Source organism: Bubalus kerabau, chromosome 7, assembly GCF_029407905.1.
Source record: "Bubalus kerabau isolate K-KA32 ecotype Philippines breed swamp buffalo chromosome 7, PCC_UOA_SB_1v2, whole genome shotgun sequence".
In the NCBI taxonomy this organism is placed as follows: domain Eukaryota; kingdom Metazoa; phylum Chordata; class Mammalia; order Artiodactyla; family Bovidae; genus Bubalus; species Bubalus kerabau.
Window position 1 is genome coordinate 62473132 of NC_073630.1, and position 18629 is coordinate 62491760.

Below are 18629 nucleotides of genomic sequence, written 5' to 3' on the forward strand. Positions count from 1 at the left end.
TACATATAGTCATTTTATTGTAGTGTCTCTTTAAAATAATATAGGAAATAATATATATCATTATAATCCTGAACCAAATAATCATTTTAGTGTGGCTCTATTTTTAAACTCTGAATAATCCAGAAGATAGGTGTGTGTGGTTTTATTTTACCTTTGAAAGCATTCCAGACTTTTCTGTTCATTCCTATTTTAAACAATGTGGATGAAAATGCAGTTGGCCCTCAAACAGCATGGGGATTATTCTGTGTATAACGTATCACCTGCCCTCCATGTGAGATTCCTCCATATCTATGCATTCAACTAACCATGGATTGTGTCATACCGTAGTATTTATTGTTGAAAAATATCTATGTATAAGTGGACCTTCATGGTTCATATCCATGTTGTTCTAGGGTCAACTGCATTAGGGCATTATTTTAAATACTTTGATATCTAAATTCTTAATATTCCCAATGATTAGTCTGCATTACAAGTATATTGGTCTCCACTATTCTGTTCTCAGTTCTCATTGTTGTTTTTTACTAAAATTCAGAAATATAAAACAAATCAGTATTTATCTTTAGCATTCTTTTAATTTACAAGTTTGGGGTACCAAAACACTTTTTAAAGCCTATGGAGTTCATAAATCATTCACATTCTGTTATTTACTCTAAGTAGTATTTGGGGGAAATATTAGTATTGGGGGGAGATAGTTTTAGTGCAAATTACATCAGTTTAGTTCAGTCGCTCATTTGTGTCCGACTCTTTGCGACCCCATGGACTACAGCACACCAGGTCTCCCTGTCCATCACCAACTCCCAGAGCCTACTCAGACTCATGTCCATTGTGTTGGTGATGCCATCCAACCTTCTCATCCTCTGTCGTCACCTTCTCCTCCTGCCTTCCAATTTTTCCCAGCATCAGGATCTTTTCCAGTGAGTCAGTTCTTTGCCTCAGGTGGCCAAAGTATTGAAGTTCAACTTCAGCATCAGTCCTTCCAATGAATATTCAGGGCTGATTTCTTTAGAATTGACTGGTTGGATCTTGTTGCAGTCCAAGGGACTGAAGAGTCTTCTCCAACACCACAGTTCAACAGCATCAATTCTTTGGCGCTCAGCTTTATAGTCCAACTCTCACATCTATACATGACTACTGGAAAAACCATGGCTTTGACTAGATGGACCTTTGTTGACAAAGTAATGTCTCTGCTTTTTAATATGCTGTCTAAGTTGGTCATAACTTTCATTCCAAGGACCAAGCATCTTTTAATTTCATGGCTTCATGGCTGCAGTCACCATCTGCAATGATTTTGGAGCCCGAAAAAATAAAGTCTGCCACTGTTTCCATTGTTTCCCCATCTATTTTCCATGAAGTGATAGGACCAGATACCATGATCTTAGTTTTTTGAATGTTGAGTTTTAAGCTAACTTTTTCACTCTCCTCTTTTACTTTCATCAAGAGACTCTTTAGTTCTTTGCTTTCTGTCATGAGGATCATGTCATCTGCATATCTGAGGTTATTGATATTTCTCCCTGCAGTCTTGATTCCAGCTTGTGCTTCATCCAGCCCAGCATTTCGCATGATGTATTCTGCATATAAATTAAATAAGCAGGGTGACAATATACAGCCTTGACATACTCCTTTCCTAATTTGGAACCAGTGTGTTGTTCCATGTCTCGTTCTAACTGCTGCTTCTTGACCTGCATACAGATTTCTCAAGAGGCAGGTCAAGTGGTCTGATAAGCCTGTCTCTTTTAAGAATTTTCCACAGTTTGTTGTGATCCACAGTCAAAGGCTTTGGCGTAGTCAATAAAGCAAAAGTAGATGTTTTTCTGGAACTCTCTTGCTGTTTCTGTGATCCAGCAGATGTTGGCAATTTGATCTCTGGTTCCTCTGCCTTTTCTAAATCCATCTGGAAGTTCATGGTTCACATACTGTTGAAGCCTGGCTTGGAGAATTTTGAGCATTACTTTACTAGCGTGTGAGATGAGTGCAATTGTGTGGTAGTTTGAGCATTCTTTGGCATTGTCTTTCTTTGGGATTGGAATGAAAACTGACTGTTTCCAGTCCTGTGGCCACTGCTGAGTTTTCCAAATTTGCTGGCATATTGAGTGCAGCACTTTCACAGCATCATCTTTTAGGATTTGAAATGGCTCAGCTGGAATTCCATCACCTCCACTGGCTTTGTTTGTAGTGATACTTCCTAAGGCCCACTTGACTTTGCATTCCAGGATGTCTGGCTCTAGGTGAGTGTTCACACCATCATGGTTATATGGGTCTTGAAGATATTTTTTGAATAGTTCTGTGTATTTTTGCCACCTCTTAATATCTTCTGCTTCTGTTAGGTCCATACCATTTCTGTCCTTTATTGTGCTCATCTTTGCATGAAACGTTTCCTTGGTATCTCTAATTTTCTTGAAGAGATCTCTAGTCTTTCCCAGTCTATTGTTTTCCTCTATTTCTTTGCACAGATTGCTGAGGAAGGCTTTCTTTTCTCTCCTTGCTATTCTTTGGAATTCTGCATTCAATTAGTTATATCTTTCCTTTTCTCCTTTGCCCTTAGCTTCTCTTCTTTTCTCAGCTATTTGCAAGGCCTTGTCAAGTATGTGAGTAACGATAAAAATTTACAAATTGAACATGTTTCTCATCTTTTCTAAATGTTTCCACTTTAGTAATTTGCCATTCTTTTTTGGCATAGAAAGTACATGGTGTTGCCCTAAAATGCAGAGTATATGAGGGTCTGTATTTTGTAGTCCTTTCTCAGTGCCTTCTGAATCATTTTCCGAGTGATATCTGGTCTTCCATTCATCTGATGCTTATATTACTGGATTCATATTTTCTTCCATTACTGTCATCTCTCTACTTAAATATAATTAATCCCATTTATTCATAAATTATAGATACTGTCAGCATGCTAAGAAATATATTTCACTGTAGTAACTGTTGAGTCTTCTAAGACTTTACTTTCTACAGTTTTTTCACATTTATATTTATTTAGAAAGGACTAAAGCATTTATGTATAACAAGTAGTAGAAATACTGAGATTAATCTAAATGAGCCATTTGATGCGTATTCATTAATGACTTGTAAAAAGTATAACTATATTTTGTGTGCATAGGATAACATGGAATGATTAATATCAGAATTTACACTCTGCCTTAGATCCTGAGACTTACATCTTTTTTTTCAGTTTTAATATTTGTTTTTATTAAAGTATAGTTGATTTACAATATTGTTAATTTCTATTGTACATCAAAGTCATTCAGTTATACAGATGTATAAATTCTTTTTAATATTCCTTTCTATTATGATTTATCATAAGATACTGAATGTAGTTTTCTGTGCTGTCAGTTATATATAATAATTTTTATCTGCTAACCCCAACCTCCCACTCCATTTTTGCCTCAACCCCCTCTGCCTTAAAAATCACCAATCTGTTCTCTATGTTGAGACTTCTGTCTCAATTTGGCTTTTTTTTGCCTTTTGCATGCTGTTCTCAGTTGCCAGATGCCACAAACTATTTTACAGTTACTTTTGTTGTAGACTTCCTTCTCTTCCATTATCAAAATATGAACATATTCTCAACATTATTAGCCATTAAGTAAGCACAAAGTAAACTCACATTTTTCACCCACTCAAGTGGCTGAAAAGAGAAGACAGTAATAATCGTTGGTGAGAACGTGGAGAAACAGGAACCCTCGAAGATAGCCGGTGGGAATATAAATCGTGCAGACACCTTCTAAAACAGTTTGGCAGTTTCTTAAACAGTTAACATAAATGTGTACCATATGACCTAACAATTCTACTCCTGAAAACATATCTACATAAAGACTTGCACACAAATGTTCTTAGCAGCCTTATTCATAATAGCCAAAAACTTGAATGTAAGTGCCTATCAGTTGGTAAATGGTTAGATAAAATACGATGCATCCATACAGTGAAGTAGTATTCAACAAAAAAAAGAAATGGATACTGATACATGTTACATATCAATGAACCTCAAAAACATGATAAGTGAAAAAAGCAAGACGCAGGAGACCGTGCATTGTGTGATCCAATTTATACAAAGCATCTAAAGGCAAATCTGTAGAGACAGATTAGAGCTTGGAACAGGAGATAGGAACCGAGATTAACAGTAAACAGGCATTCACGGTGATGAGAATGTTCCAAAACTGTTTTTATGGTAATGGTTGCACAACTTGGTAAATTTACTAAAAATCATTGAACTGTATACTTGAAATGGTGAATTATACAGTATATAAAATATACCTTTGGAGAAGACAGTGGCACCCCACTCCAGTACTCTTGCCTGGAAAATCCCATGGACAGAGGAGCCTGGTAGGCTGCAGTCCATGGGGTGGCTAGGAGTCGGACACGACTGAGCGACTTCACTTTCACTTTTCACTTTCATGCACTGGAGAAGGAAATGGCAACCCACTCCAGTGTTCTTGCCTGGAGAATCCCAGGGACGGGGGAGCCTGGTGGGCTGCCGTCTCTGGGGTCGCACAGAGTCGGGCACGACTGAAGCGACTTAGCAGCAGCAAAATACACCTTATGTTGTCAAATACAATCCTGCAGTATATCAAAAGGGTAATACACTATGATCAGGAAGATCTTTTTCCAAGAATATAAGAATGGTTGAGTGTTAGGAAATCTGTCAAGGTAATTATATCAATAAAGGAGAAAAAGCCATATAATCATATCACTAGCTGTATAAAAGATATTTGGAAAAAATTAACCATTCTTAATTTTAAAACTCTAAAATAGAGAAGAAAACAACATATCTATAATAAAGATAAATTATTTAAACATAGTAAAAAATTAAATGCTATAGTAACTGCTGCTGCTGCTGCTGCTAAGTCGCTTCAGTCGTGTCCAACTCTGTGTGACCCCAGAGACGGCAGCGCAGCAGGCTCCCCCGTCCCTGGGATTCCCCAGGCAAGAACACTGGAGTGGGTTGCCATTTCCTTCTCCAGTGCATGAAAGTGAAAAGTGAAAGTGAAGTCACTCAGTCGTGTCCGACTCCTAGAGACCCCATGGACTGCAGCCTACCAGGCTCCTCCGTCCATGGGATTTTCCAGGCCAGAGTACTGGAGTGGGGTGCCATTGCCTTCTCCGCTATAGTAACTATTATCCTAAATAGTGAAACACTGAAACCATATCAATTTAAACTATAAGATGGATACTCTTTATCACTCTAATTATTTAACACTGCTTGGAGGGTTTTAGCAATTGCATTAATGAAATGAAAATGATATAATTGGTGTATACATTACAAAAAGGTTTAATGCAGTTCCTATTAGAATTCAAACAGGATCAAGATGGTGAAGGGGAATTGGACAAATCTGTCTTAAGTTTATATAGAAAATAAAGACTCAAAAATAGCCCAGAAAATTATTTAAATGAATAGTGAAGGTAGATTTATGTCAGATAAGCAAAAAATGTCATAAGACACTGTAATAGGGATTTCTTTGACAGTCCAGCAGTTAAGACTTCGCCTTCCAATGCAGGGGGTGCTGTTTCCATCCTTGGTCTGGGACGTAAGATCCTACATGCCCCATAGCCAAAAAAAACCAAATCATAAAACAAGCAATATTGTAACAAATTCAATAAAGACTTTTTTAAAAAGATACTATAGTATTAGGAAAGGAATAGACAAATATATCAGTGGAACAGAATAGAGAATCAAAAAATAGATCTCATATATCTTGAGACTACTGTAACCAAGGGTCAGTTCAGTTGGGAAATGGAATTATATTGGTCTAGAGCTAGCTATTCATTTGGAAGAAAAAGTATTTCTCAACTCATACGCTGTTTAAAAATTAACTTCATATGAATTAGTATCCTAAATGAAAGAAATAAGGCAATAAAGAGGTAAGTAGGGGGACGAAGAACCAAGCACAAAAGAAAAGAAAGTCATCTTTTTTTTTTTAATTCATCTTTTAAAGGTAGGTTGTAACCATACTTATCCATTTATGTAAAATTACATAGGTAAAACATGTAGAATTCAATGAAGTACAAGGAATTTTAGTTCTTTTAAAATAATCACCATTCGGAGTTCTTTGCCCCTTGGAAAAATTGAAAACTTTGTTTTTGCTGTTCTTGCTGGTTGAACATTCTTTAGAGAGGTCAGATAAATGCAGTCTAATTAGTCAGCTCCCACTTATAATTATTCTTCAGTTAAAACTATTTCTAACTTAGTAAAATGATTTATTTTAGAAAATCTTGAAAATATAGAAACATACCAGAAAAGTTATTTTAAAAAGCACCAGTTTCCCCACTACCCGGAGATAAGCACTATTAAGATTTTAAAGCATACCACTTTTCCTTAGTTCTGTTTTTCAGTAAAATGTAAATTTTGTAACTGTTGAATATTTTAGTTAAAAATAGATGTCCAGACTTGGATTTTTTTTAATGAGATAATTTCCATTTGTGAACATTTGTGTTTATTCTTTTAGCCTCATCAATTTCTTGATCAGTCAATATACCTACTCACTATTTTTTTCTAGTTCCTAGCAGACATGGAAAATAATGCACTTTTTCGAGATGATATAGAATGTCAGAAACTAATTATGGAAGCAATGAAGTATCACTTACTACCAGAGAGACGGCCCATGTTACAGAGTCCTCGGACAAAACCTAGGAAGTCAACTGTTGGTACATTATTTGCAGTTGGAGGAATGGATTCAACAAAAGGTATTAAATAATCTTTTATTTGAAGAAACATACAAAATGAATTTTTGTTTTTCTTTGAAGTATAGTTGATTCACAGTGTTGTTAGTGTGAGGCGTACAGCAAAGTGATTCAGCTATACGTAGCCATATATCCACTCTTTTTAAGATTCTTTTCCTATATGGGTCATTACAGAATATTGAATTCCCTTCATTATACAGTAGGTCCTTATTAGTTATCTGTTTTATATATAGTAATGTGTATATGTCAATCCCAGTTTCCCAATTTATCCCTCCCCTCTTTTCCTTGTTAACCATAAGATTGTTTTCTACATCTGTAACTCTCTCTCTCTTTTGTAAAGAAGTTCATTTGTACATTTTTTTTTAGATTCCACATATAAGCTGTATCATATGATATTTGTCCTTCTCTGACTTACTTCATTCAGTGTGACAATCTCTAGGTCCATCCATGTTGGTGCAAATGGCATTATTTTGTTCTTTTTAATGGCTGAGTAGTATTCCATTATATATCTTATATATATATGTATACCACATCTTTTTTATCCATTCATCTGTCGGTGGACATTTAGGTTGCTTTCTTGCCTTAGCTATTGTAAATAGTGCTGCAGTGAACATTGGGGTACATGTATCTTTTTGAAAGAAACAGAAAAATGAATTAGTAATAACTAAGGCTTATGAGCTCCTTGGAGAAATAGCTGATTCTAGCACTGAGGTAGGAAAAGTACAAGATAAGCCTAGAACAACTTGTAGTGCCAGAAAGTAAGGAAGTGCCCAATGATGGAAACAGGTCAAGAGATACAGCAGACAGTTGATAAGGGCTCAGTTCAATTCAGTCGCTCAGTCGTGTCCTACTCTTTGCTACCCATGAATTGCAGCACACCAGGCCTCCCTGTCCATCACCAGCTCCCAGAGTTCACTCAAACTCACGTGCATCGAGTCGGTGATGCCATCCAGCCATCTCATCCTCTGTCGTCCCCTTCTCCTCCTGCCCCCAATCCCTCCCAGCATCAGAGTCTTTTCCAATGAGTCAACTCTTCGTATAAGGTGGCCAAAGTACTGGAGTTTCAGCTTTAGCATCCTTCTTTCCAAAGAACACCCAGGACTGATCTCCTTTAGAATGGACTGGTTGGATGTCCTTGCAGTCCAAGGGACTCTCAAGAGTCTTCTCCAACACCACAGTTCAAAGGCATCAATTCTTCGGCGCTCAGCCTTCTTCACAGTCCAACTCTCACATCCATACATGACCACTGGAAAAACCATAGCCTTGACTAGATGGACCTTTGTTGGCAAAGTAATGTCTCTGCTTTTGAATATGCTATCTAGGTTGGTCATAACTTTCCTTCCAAGGAGTAAGCGTTTTTTAATTTCATGGCTGTAAGGGCTACCACTGTCCAAACCTGGGATAATTTCAATGTCAAAATAAATAATGGTAGCAAAAGATTATAACTAAGTATTCATGAATTCATACCGATACAAACAGAAGTAGAAGGGAATGCTCTTCCTTACAGTAGAATACCAACTAATTAAAATATAGAAGCAAAGATGGGATTAGAAAAATCACCATTTGGCAATCATCATATTAATAAGTAATTCAGTCAATCATCAGTTCTCTAAGACTCATAGGTGAAAGTTTTTGAGAGCAGGATCTTTAGTCTCAAAGTATCTCCCAATCATTTGCTTATTAGTCAATCATAAGTTATGTCTTATGGTAGAGAAACTTGACATACAATACCTAAACCAAATAATCAGAGGTCATATTGCCAGTAAAGAGACTAACCAGCAGCCTGTGCTTATGTGATATACTGAGAACTCACCTGGACATCTGTGGTATTCTTGCCAAAAGTGTATAATCTGGACTTAATCATAAGAAAAAGACAAACAAATTCAAATTGAGAGACATGCTACAAAATAACTTACCTGAAGTATTCCAAAATGTCAGCATCATGAAATACAAAAAAAAAAAAAGGTTTAGGAAGTTGTCTCTGTCATATGTCTTACAGAGATACGACAGCTTTTACAATATATCATCTTGGATTTTCTTTTACTATGAAAGACATTAAAATGAAAGTTGCTCAGTCGTGTCTGACTCTTTGCAACCCCATGGATAGTCTGTGGAATTCTCCAGACCAGAATACTGGAGTGCGTAGCTGTTCCCTTCAGGGCATCTTTCCAACCCACAGATCAAACTCAGGTCTCCCACATTGCAGGCGGATTCTTTACCAGCTGAGCCACAAGGGAAGCCCAAGAATACTGGATGGATAGCCTATCCCTTATCCAGTGAGTCTTCCCAACCCAGGAATCAGACCGGAGTCTCCTGCATTGCAGACAGATTCTTTACCAGCTGAGCTGCCAGGAAAGCCATAATTGGAACAAATGATGAAATCCAAATAAGGTCTGTAGATTAGACAGCAACATTGTATAAATGTTAATTTCCAGATTTTGATGATTGTACTGTGGTTTTGTAAGAGGATTTCTGGTTTAGAAGAAGCAACACTGAGATGTTTAGGGATACAGGGGCATCGTGATTCCCAATAGCTCAGTGGTAAAGAATCCACTTGCAATACAGGAGATGTGGGTTCAATCGCTGGGTCAGGAAGATTTCCTGGAGGAGGATATGACAACCCACTCCAGTATTCTTGCTTAGGAAATGCCATGGACAGAGAGGCCTGGCAGGCCACAGTCTGGGGTCACAAAGAGTCAGACACGACTGAACGACTGAGCATGCATGGTCATCATTTTTGCAACTTAATCTGATGAAAACAGTTCAGAAAAACATTCATGCCTACACATGTACATACATAGAAAACAAATGTAAAATATAAATATGCAGGAAATCTCGGTTAAGAGTATCTGGAAATCTTTGTACCCTTCTTGCAGCATTTGTTATTCATAGTAACATTAATAACAACAAACACCATGCCCAGTGCCTACTCAATGCCGGGTATTGTGCTAGAAGCTTTCTGTTTATGTGTATTTTTTCTCAGCATACATCGATCTCCTCTTCCTCTGAATTCCTAGTACTAATAATTTGCAGGCTCCTGACAATACCTCTGACTTCTGGCTACCGCTGTGGTCTCAGTTCTCTTGTATTACTTGTATGACTAAAGCACTTGATACAGTGATCATATCTAAAGGTTTCTCCTCTATATGATATTTCTAAGAAATATCAAAATGTGAGCTCTAATTGAAAATCTTGCATTGTTATTTAGCTTTTAGGTTATAAAATATAAATAAATATAAATATAGCTATTATTGCACATAGCATATAGTGCTATGTATATATAGATGCTTAAGTTTTAAATATAGACTTGATGACTCAGTGTTCTATAAGTACATAAAGATAACTGATTGGAGTTATAATGTAAGTATTTGAACATTTTTGGAGACGTCCACTGTCCAGATAACTGATCTGCAAATACTTACTAAATAACCTGCTCTATGTCTGAAACTGGTGCTTAGCTTTATAGTCATTACCAGCACTTAAACTCTTCTCCTCAGTCTTTCCTTCTCTTTTTCAAGGCTTTAACTGTTATCTCTGTATTAATTATACTCTCACATTTTGATTTTTTATAATTTATTGAAGTATAGTTGTTTACAGTATTGTGTTAATTTCTGCTCTGTAGCAAAGTGATTGAGTTCTGTATATATCCTTTTTTATTTTCTTTTCCATGATGGTTTATCATAGGATATTGAATATAGTTCCCTGTATAGGTCCTATACGGTAGGACCTTGTTGTTTAACATTTTCTATAAAATGGTTTGCATTTGCTAATCCCAAACTCCCAGTTCATCCCTCCCCCACCTCCGCTCCTCCTTGGCAACCACATCTATTCTCTATGCCTTGTGAGTCTGTTTCTGTTTGGTAGATAAGTTCATTTGTATCATATTTCAGATTCCACAAAATAAGTCTTACACTTTGATTTTATTCTCATATTTCCAACTTGTATAAAATACCTATTTGACGTTTGGTTTTCATCTTAAACGTCATGTATTCAAACCTTCTCTGACCGTGTCTCTCAGACTTGAGAGCTTGTGATCATAGTTCAGTGCTCTTCAGAGGACATCAGCTCTGGCTCATGTAAGCAAATAAGGAATTGGAAGGCTATTGAGAAATGGATAGGACTACATCCACTGTCCCTGCTTCTTTATAAATCCTGCTTTAGGTTTTAAATTCCAAGTTCAGACATCCATTTGACTAGCTTTAGGTCAGTCATAGGCCCCAAAATTCCAAAGACAATGACTGTCTTAAGTCCAGAAAAGAGGGGTTGTATGTATACATATGACTGATTCACTTTGCTGTACAGTAGAAACTAACACAACATTGTAAAGTAACTATACTCCAGTAAATTTTTTTTTAAAAGAGAAAGACCTGCCTTTTCAGTTTTCTGGGAGATGGGTTCCTGGCTCCCATCAAGGCTTATACATACATAGGAAGAGTCCCCAAACTTGGGGAAGGAACTTGAATTCTAAGTAGCCAAGTAAACAATACTTACCTCCTCTCTCCTTCTCTCTCTCAAACTTACATTCTGATAGTCACCAAGTGACTTCTTTCAAATGACTCCTAATTCTTCCAAATCTCCACTGCTGTCCTGATAATTCCAATTAGCCTTCTCTCAACTCACAAATTTTGATTATGTTAATTTTGTGGGAGTAGCATTCATTATATTCTTAGTAAATGTCAGGCATTATGCTAAGAACTTGACCTACATTGTTTCATTTCATCTTCCTAGCAACTTTCAGAGCTGTATGTTACTCGATTCAGTTCAGTTCAGTCGCTCAGTCATGTCCAGCTCTTTGCGACCCCATGAATCACAGCACGCCAGGCCTCCCTGTCCATCACCATCTCCCGGAGTTCACTCAAACTCACGTCCATCGAGTCGGTGATGCCATCCAGCCATCTCTTCCTGTCGTCCCCTTCTCTTCCTGCTCCCAATCCCTCCCAGCATCAGAGTCTTTTCCAGTGAGTCAACTCTTTACATGAGGTGGCCAAAGTACTGGAGTTTCAGCTTTAGCATCATTCCTTTCAAAGAACACCCAGGGCTAATCTCCTTCAGGATGGACTGGTTGGATCTCCTTGCTCCAGCACCACAGTTCAAAAGCATCAATTCTTCGGCGCTCAGCTTTCTTCATAGTCCAACTCTCACATCCATACATGATCACTGGAAAAACCATAGCCTTGACTAGACGGACCTTTGTTGGCAAAGTAATGTCGCGCTTTTCAATATGCTATCTAGGTTGGTCATAACTCTTCTTCCAAGGAGTAAGCGTCTTAATTTCATGGCTGCAGTCACCATCTGCAATGATTTTGGAGCCCAAAAAGATAAAGTCTGACACTGTTTCCACTGTTTCCCTATCTATTTCCCATGAAGTGATGGGACCAGATGCCATGATCTTTGTTTTCTGAATGTTGAGCTTTAAGCCAGCTTTTTCACTCTCTTCTTTCACTTTCATCAAGAGGCTTTTTAGTTCCTCTTCACTTTCTGCCATACTGCCCTCTTTTAGAGAAGAGGATACTGAGACAGAGAAGTTAAATAACTTTCCTAGGCTCACACAGCTAATTAGTGATGGAATCAAGATACAGATAGGCATTTTGACTTTGGACACTATACTCTGCTTAATTCCCATGTTAACTTCCGTTAACATGCCACTGCTCTGCTCAAAAGTTTCAGCAATCTTAATTTCTTTACTGCACAAAGTATAAATTCCTCTCTCTAGATTTCAAGACTTTCTGTAATCTGGCCTTTGCAGTTTGACCAAATTTATTTCTAAGTCTCTCTTAATAATCAAATGCTCTGAGGTTCTGTCCTACTCAAGCTGTCTTCCAAGGCTTTATCTTATTCCCAGTGTCTTCATGCTGCTGCTAAGTTGCTTCAGTCATGTCCAACTCTGTGCGACCCCATAGATGGCAGCCTACCAGGCTCCCCTGTCCCTGGGATTCCCCAGGCAAGAACACTGGAGTGGGTTGCCATTTCCTTCTCCAATGCATGAAAGTGAAAAGTCAAAGTGAAGTCGCTCAGTCGTGTCCGACTCTTAGTGACCCCATGGACTGCAGCCTACCAGGCTCCTCCACCCATGAAATAATGAAGAGCAATTTGCATTAGTTAGATAGGAGTCTTGATTATTAAGTTCTTGGTCCCTTCATATATCTGTTTAGTATAGAACCCCCAAATGAGCTAGTAATGGTTCTAAATAGCCACTAAAATGGTATCAGGATATATTTGTACTTAATTTTTTTTTTAAAGGTCAGTCCTTCAGTATAAATTAGGGAAATTCCAAGCTTTTACATAGGATTTTTATAATTACTAAGATTTTGTTATTTGGAGATAACATTTTTTAAGATACATGTTTCAGATTTTAAAATCTTAATGTCTTTAAAATTACATTTGATATTAACAAAAGAATTTTTAGTTACTAGTTCATATGCCTCTGATACTGCTTAGTGAACTGGATCTAAAAGGAATAACTCAAAATTCAAATTAGGACAGATAAGTAGCAGGGGCTTTTTATTTGAGGAAGAAAGAAGTTTTTAAGGTCAAGTTTAGAGTGATGATTCAAGTATACTATTACATAAAATATTTGTATCGGTAAAGCCTCATTTTGGCTAAAAATCACAAAGATTATTCAAATTCAAAAATATTTTTCAACAGCTGCTATATACAACAGAGTCTATTATATGACATTTGAGAATGCTACAGTGGAAAAAGACTCAGTATTTATCTCAAATAACTTAAAACTTTTATAAGGTAAATAAAAATAGTAACACTAATTTAAGAAAAATATATGCATACACACAGCCCTGGTGTCTCAGCAGTAAAGAGTCTGCCTGCCTGCAATGTAAGAGACTCGGTAGAAGCTATGGGTTCAGTTTCTGGGTCTGGAAGATCCCCTAGAGAAGGAAATGACAACCCACTGCAGTATTCTTGCCTGGAAAATCTCATGGACAGAGGAGCTTGGTGGGCTGCAGTCCATAGGGTTGCAAAAGAACCAGACACAATGTATCAACTAAACAACAACAAAAATATGCATACACACATGTATTAAAGACTTTCAAGGTTTCTTGCCATATGTATAATGGCAAAACTATTTCTAAATTTTAGTAGACATCAGTAGCATCAGTGCTCTGATGACCTAGTTGTAACAAATATTTCAGAATAAATGCTTGTCTTGATTGTAGTGCTATAAGAATAGCACTGATTTCATGTTGTATTAGAGGCTTAGAAGAGAGAAGTAAAGTAGATACTAATTGAACTCTTCATAACTGAGGGTTTTCCTCTGTTTCTTTGCATTGATCACTGAGGAAAGCTTACTTGTATCTCCTTGCTATTCTTTGGAACTCTGCATTCAAATGGGTATATCTTTCCCTTTAACTGCCTTTTTTTTTTTTTCAGTTTGCAAATTCTTTATTTACTTATTTATTTTTACTTTACAATATTCTATTGGTTTTTCCATACATCAACATGCATCTGCCATGGATGTACACGTGTTCCCCATCCTGAGCCCCCCTCCCACTTCCCTCCCTATACCATCCCTCTGGGTCATCCCAGTGCACCAGCCCCAAGCTTCCTGTATCCTGCATAGAACCTGGACTGGCGATTCCTTTCTTATATGATATTATACATGTTTTAATGCCATTGTCCCAAATCATCCTCCCACTCCCTCTCCCACAGAGTCCAAAAGACTGTTCTATACATCTGTGTCTCTTTTGCTGTCTCGCATACAGGGTTGTCATTAACCATCTTTCTAAATTCCATATATATGCATTAGTATACTATATTGGTGTTTTTCTTTCTGGCTTACTTCACTCTGTATAATAGGCTCCAGTTTCATCCACCTCATTAGAACTGATTCAAATGTATTCTTTTTAATAGCTGAGTAATACTCCATTGTGTATATGTACCACAGCTTTCTTATCCATTCATCTGCTGATGGACATCTAGGTTGCTTACATGTCCTGGCTATTATAAACAGTGCTGCGATGAACATTGGGGTACAGCCACTATGGAGAACAGTGTGGAGATTCCTTAAAAAACTGGAAATAGAACGGCCATCAGATCAGATCAGTCGCTCAGTCGTATCCGACTCTTTGCGACCCCATGAATCGCAGCACACCAGGCTTCCCTGTCCATCACCAGCTTCCGGAGTTCACTGAGACTCACGTCCATCGAGTCAGTGATGCCATCCAGCCATCTCATCCTCTGTCGTCCCCTTCTCCTCTTGCCCCCAATCCCTCCCAGCATCAGAGTCTTTTCCAATGAGTCAACCCTTCGCATGAGGTGGCCTAAGTACTGGAGTTTCAGCTTTAGCATCATATCTTCCAAAGAACACCCAGGGCTGATCTCCTTCAGAATGGACTGGTTGGAGCTCCTTGCAGTCCAAGAGACTCTCAAGAGTCTTCTCCAACACCACAGTTCAAAAGCATCAGTTCTTCGGCACTCAGCCTTCTTCACAGTCCAACTCTCACATCCATACATGACCACAGGAAAAATCATAGCCTTGACTAGACGAACCTTTGTTGGCAAAGTAATGTCTCTGCTTTTGAATATGCTATCTAGGTTGGTCATAACTTTTCTTCCAAGGAGTAAGCGTCTTTTAATTTCATGGCTGCAGTCACCATCTGCAGTGATTTTGGAGCCCAGAAAAATAAAGTCTGACGCTGTTTCCACTGTTTCCCCATCTATTTCCCATGAAGTGATGGACCCAGATGCCATGATCTTCGTTTTCTGAATGTTGAGCTTTAAGCCAACTTTTTCACTCTCCTCTTTCACTTTCATCAAGAGGCTTTTTAGTTCCTCTTCACTTTCTGCCATAAGGGTGGTGTCATCTGCATATCTGAGGTTATTGATATTTCTCCCAGCAATCTTGATTCCAGCTTGTGTTTCTTCCAGTCCAGCATTTCTCATGATGTACTCTGCATATAAGTTAAATAAACAGGGTGACAATATACAGCCTTGACGGACTCCTTTTCCTATTTGGAACCAGTCTGTTGTTCCATGTCCAGTTCGAACTGTTGCTTCCTGACCTGCATACAGATTTCTCAAGAGGCAGATCAGGTGGTCTGGTATTCCCATCTCTTTCAGAATTTTCCACAGTTTATTGTGATCCACACAGTCAAAGGCTTTGGCATAGTCAATAAAGCAGAAATAGATGCTTTCCTGGAACTCTCTTGCTTTTTCCATGATCCAGCGGATGTTGGCAATTTGATCTCTGGTTCCTCTGCCTTTTCTAAGGGCATACACACTGAGGAAACCAGAATTGAAAGAGACACGTGTACCCCAATGTTCTTTTATCTGCTTTTTGATTCACTTCTTTTCACAGCTATTTGTAAGGCTTCCTCAGACAGCCATTTTGCTTTTTTGCATTTCTTTTTCTTGGAGATGGTCTTGATTCCTGTCTCCTGTACAATGTCACGAACCTCTGTCCATAGCTCATCAAGCACTCTGTCTATCAGATCTAGTCCCTTAAATCTATTTCTCACTTCCACTGTATAGTCATAAGGGATTTGATTTAGGTCATACCTGAATGGTCTAGTGGTTTTCTCCACTTTCTTCAATTTCAGTCTGAATTTGGCAATAAGGAGTTCATGATCTGAGCCACAGTCAGCTCCCGGTCTTGTTTTTGCTGACTATATAGAGTTTCTCCATCTTTGGCTGCAAAGAATATAATCAGTCTTATTTTGGTGTCGACCATCTGGTGATGTCCATGTGTAGAGTCTTCCCTTGTGTTGTTGGAAGAGGGTGTTTGCTATGACCAGTGTGTTCTCTTGGCAGAAGTCTCATTTTGTACTCCAAGGCCAAATTTGATGGTTACTCCAGGTGTTTCTTGACCTCCTACTTTTGCATTCCAGTTCCCTATAATGAAAAGGACATCTTTTTTGGGTGTCAGTTCTAGAAGGTCTTGTAGGTCTTTATAGAACTGTTCAGCTTCAGCTTCTTCAGTGTTACTGGTCAGAGCATAGACTTGGATTACCGTGATATTGAATGGTTTGCCTTGGAAACGAGCAGAGATTATTCTGTCGTTTTTGAGATTGCATCCAAGTACTGCATTTTGGGCTCTTTTGTTGACTATAATGGCTACTCCATTTCTTCTAAGGGATTCCTGCCCACAGTAGTAGATATGGTCATCTGAGTTAAATTCACCCATTCCAGTCCATCTTAGTTCTCTGATTCCTAGAATGTCGATGTTCACTCTTGGCATCTCCTGTTTGACCACTTCCAGTTTGCCTTGTTTCATGGCCCTAACATTCCAGGTTCCTATGCAATATTGCTCTTTATAGCATCGGGCCTTGCTTACATCACCAGTCACATCCACAACTGGGTGTTGTTTTTGCTTGGCTCCATCCCTTCATTCTTTCTGGAGTTATTTCTCCACTGATCTCCAATAGGCACCTACCGAGCTGGGGAGTTCATCTTTCAGTGTCCTATCTTTTTGCCTTTTCATACTGTTCATGGGGTTCTCAGGGAAAGAATACTGAAGTGGTTTGCCATTCCCTTCTCCAGTGGACCACATTCTGTCAGACCTCTCCACCATGAGCCGCCCGTCTTTGGTGGCCCCACGGGCATGGCTTAGTTTCATTGAGTTAGATAAGGCTTTGGTCCGTCTGATCAGAATGGCCTGTTGTCTGTGCTTGTGGTTTCAGTCTGCTCTCTGATGCCCTCTCTCAGTGCCTACCATCTTACTTGGGTTTCTCTTACCTTGGACATGGGGTATCTCTCTCTTCACAGCTGCTTCAGCAAAGGCCAGCCGCACTCCTTACCTTGGATGTGGGGTAGGTCCTCTCGGCCGCCGCCAAGAATGGGAAAGACTATAGATCTCTTCAAGAAAATTAGAGATACCAAGGGAACATTTCATGTAAAGATGGGCACAATAAAGGACAGAAATGGTAGGGACCTAACAGAAGCAGAAGATATTAAGAAGAGGTGGCAAGAATACACAGAAGAACTATACAAAAAAGATCTTCACAACCCAGATAATCATGATGGTGTGATCACTCACCTAGAGCCAGACATCCTGGAATGTGAAGTCAACTGGGCCTTAGGAAGCATCACTATGAACAAAGCTAGTGGAGGTGATGGAATTCCAGTTGAGCCATTTCAAATCCTGAAAGATTATGCTGTGAAAGTGCTGCACTCAGTATGCCAGCAAATTTGGAAAACTCAGCAGGGGCCATAGGACTGGAAAAGGTCAGTTTTCATTCCAATCCCAAAGAAAGGCAATGCCAAAGAATGCTCAAACTACCGCACAATTGCACTCATCTCACACGCTAGTAAAGTAATGCTTAAAATTCTCCAAGCCAGGCTTCAGCAATACATGAACTGTGAATTTCCAGATGTTCAAACTGGTTTTAGAAAAGGCAGAGGAACCAGAGATCAAATTGCCAACATCCGCTGGATCATGGAAAAAGCAAGAGAGTTCCAGGAAAGCATCTATTTCTGCTTTATTGACTATGCCAAAGCCTTTGACTGTGTGGATCACAATAAACTGTGGAAAATTCTGAAAGAGATGGGAATACCAGACCACCTGATCTGCCTCTTGAGAAATTTGTATGCAGGTCAGGAAGCAACAGTTCGAACTGGACATGGAACAACAGACTGGTTCCAAATAGGAAAAGGAGTCCGTCAAGGCTGTATATTGTCACCCTGTTTATTTAACTTATATGCAGAGTACATCATGAGAAATGCTGGACTGGAAGAAACACAAGCTGGAATCAAGATTGCTGGGAGAAATATCAATAACCTCAGATATGCAGATGACACCACCCTTATGGCAGAAAGTGAAGAGGAACTAAAAAGCCTCTTGATGAAAGTGAAAGAGGAGAGTGAAAAAGTTGGCTTAAAGCTCAACATTCAGAAAACGAAGATCATGGCATCTGGGTCCATCACTTCATGGGAAATAGATGGGGAAACAGTGGAAACAGCGTCAGACTTTCTTTTTTTGGGCTCCAAAATCACTGCAGATGGTG

At 38.6% G+C, this 18629-nt stretch overlaps 1 protein-coding gene across 10 annotated transcripts in view; it reads left to right on the plus strand.

Moving 5' to 3' along the window:
* The window catches only part of KLHL5 (kelch like family member 5), a 95320-nt gene that overhangs the window by 58404 nt on the left and 18287 nt on the right, over positions 1-18629 (plus strand). For all 10 annotated transcript variants that reach the window (XM_055588281.1, XM_055588285.1, XM_055588287.1 and 7 more), the window contains one exon: positions 6489-6675. In XM_055588281.1, coding sequence (XP_055444256.1) covers positions 6489-6675 — 187 coding nt within the window. The remainder of the gene's footprint in view (positions 1-6488; positions 6676-18629) is intronic.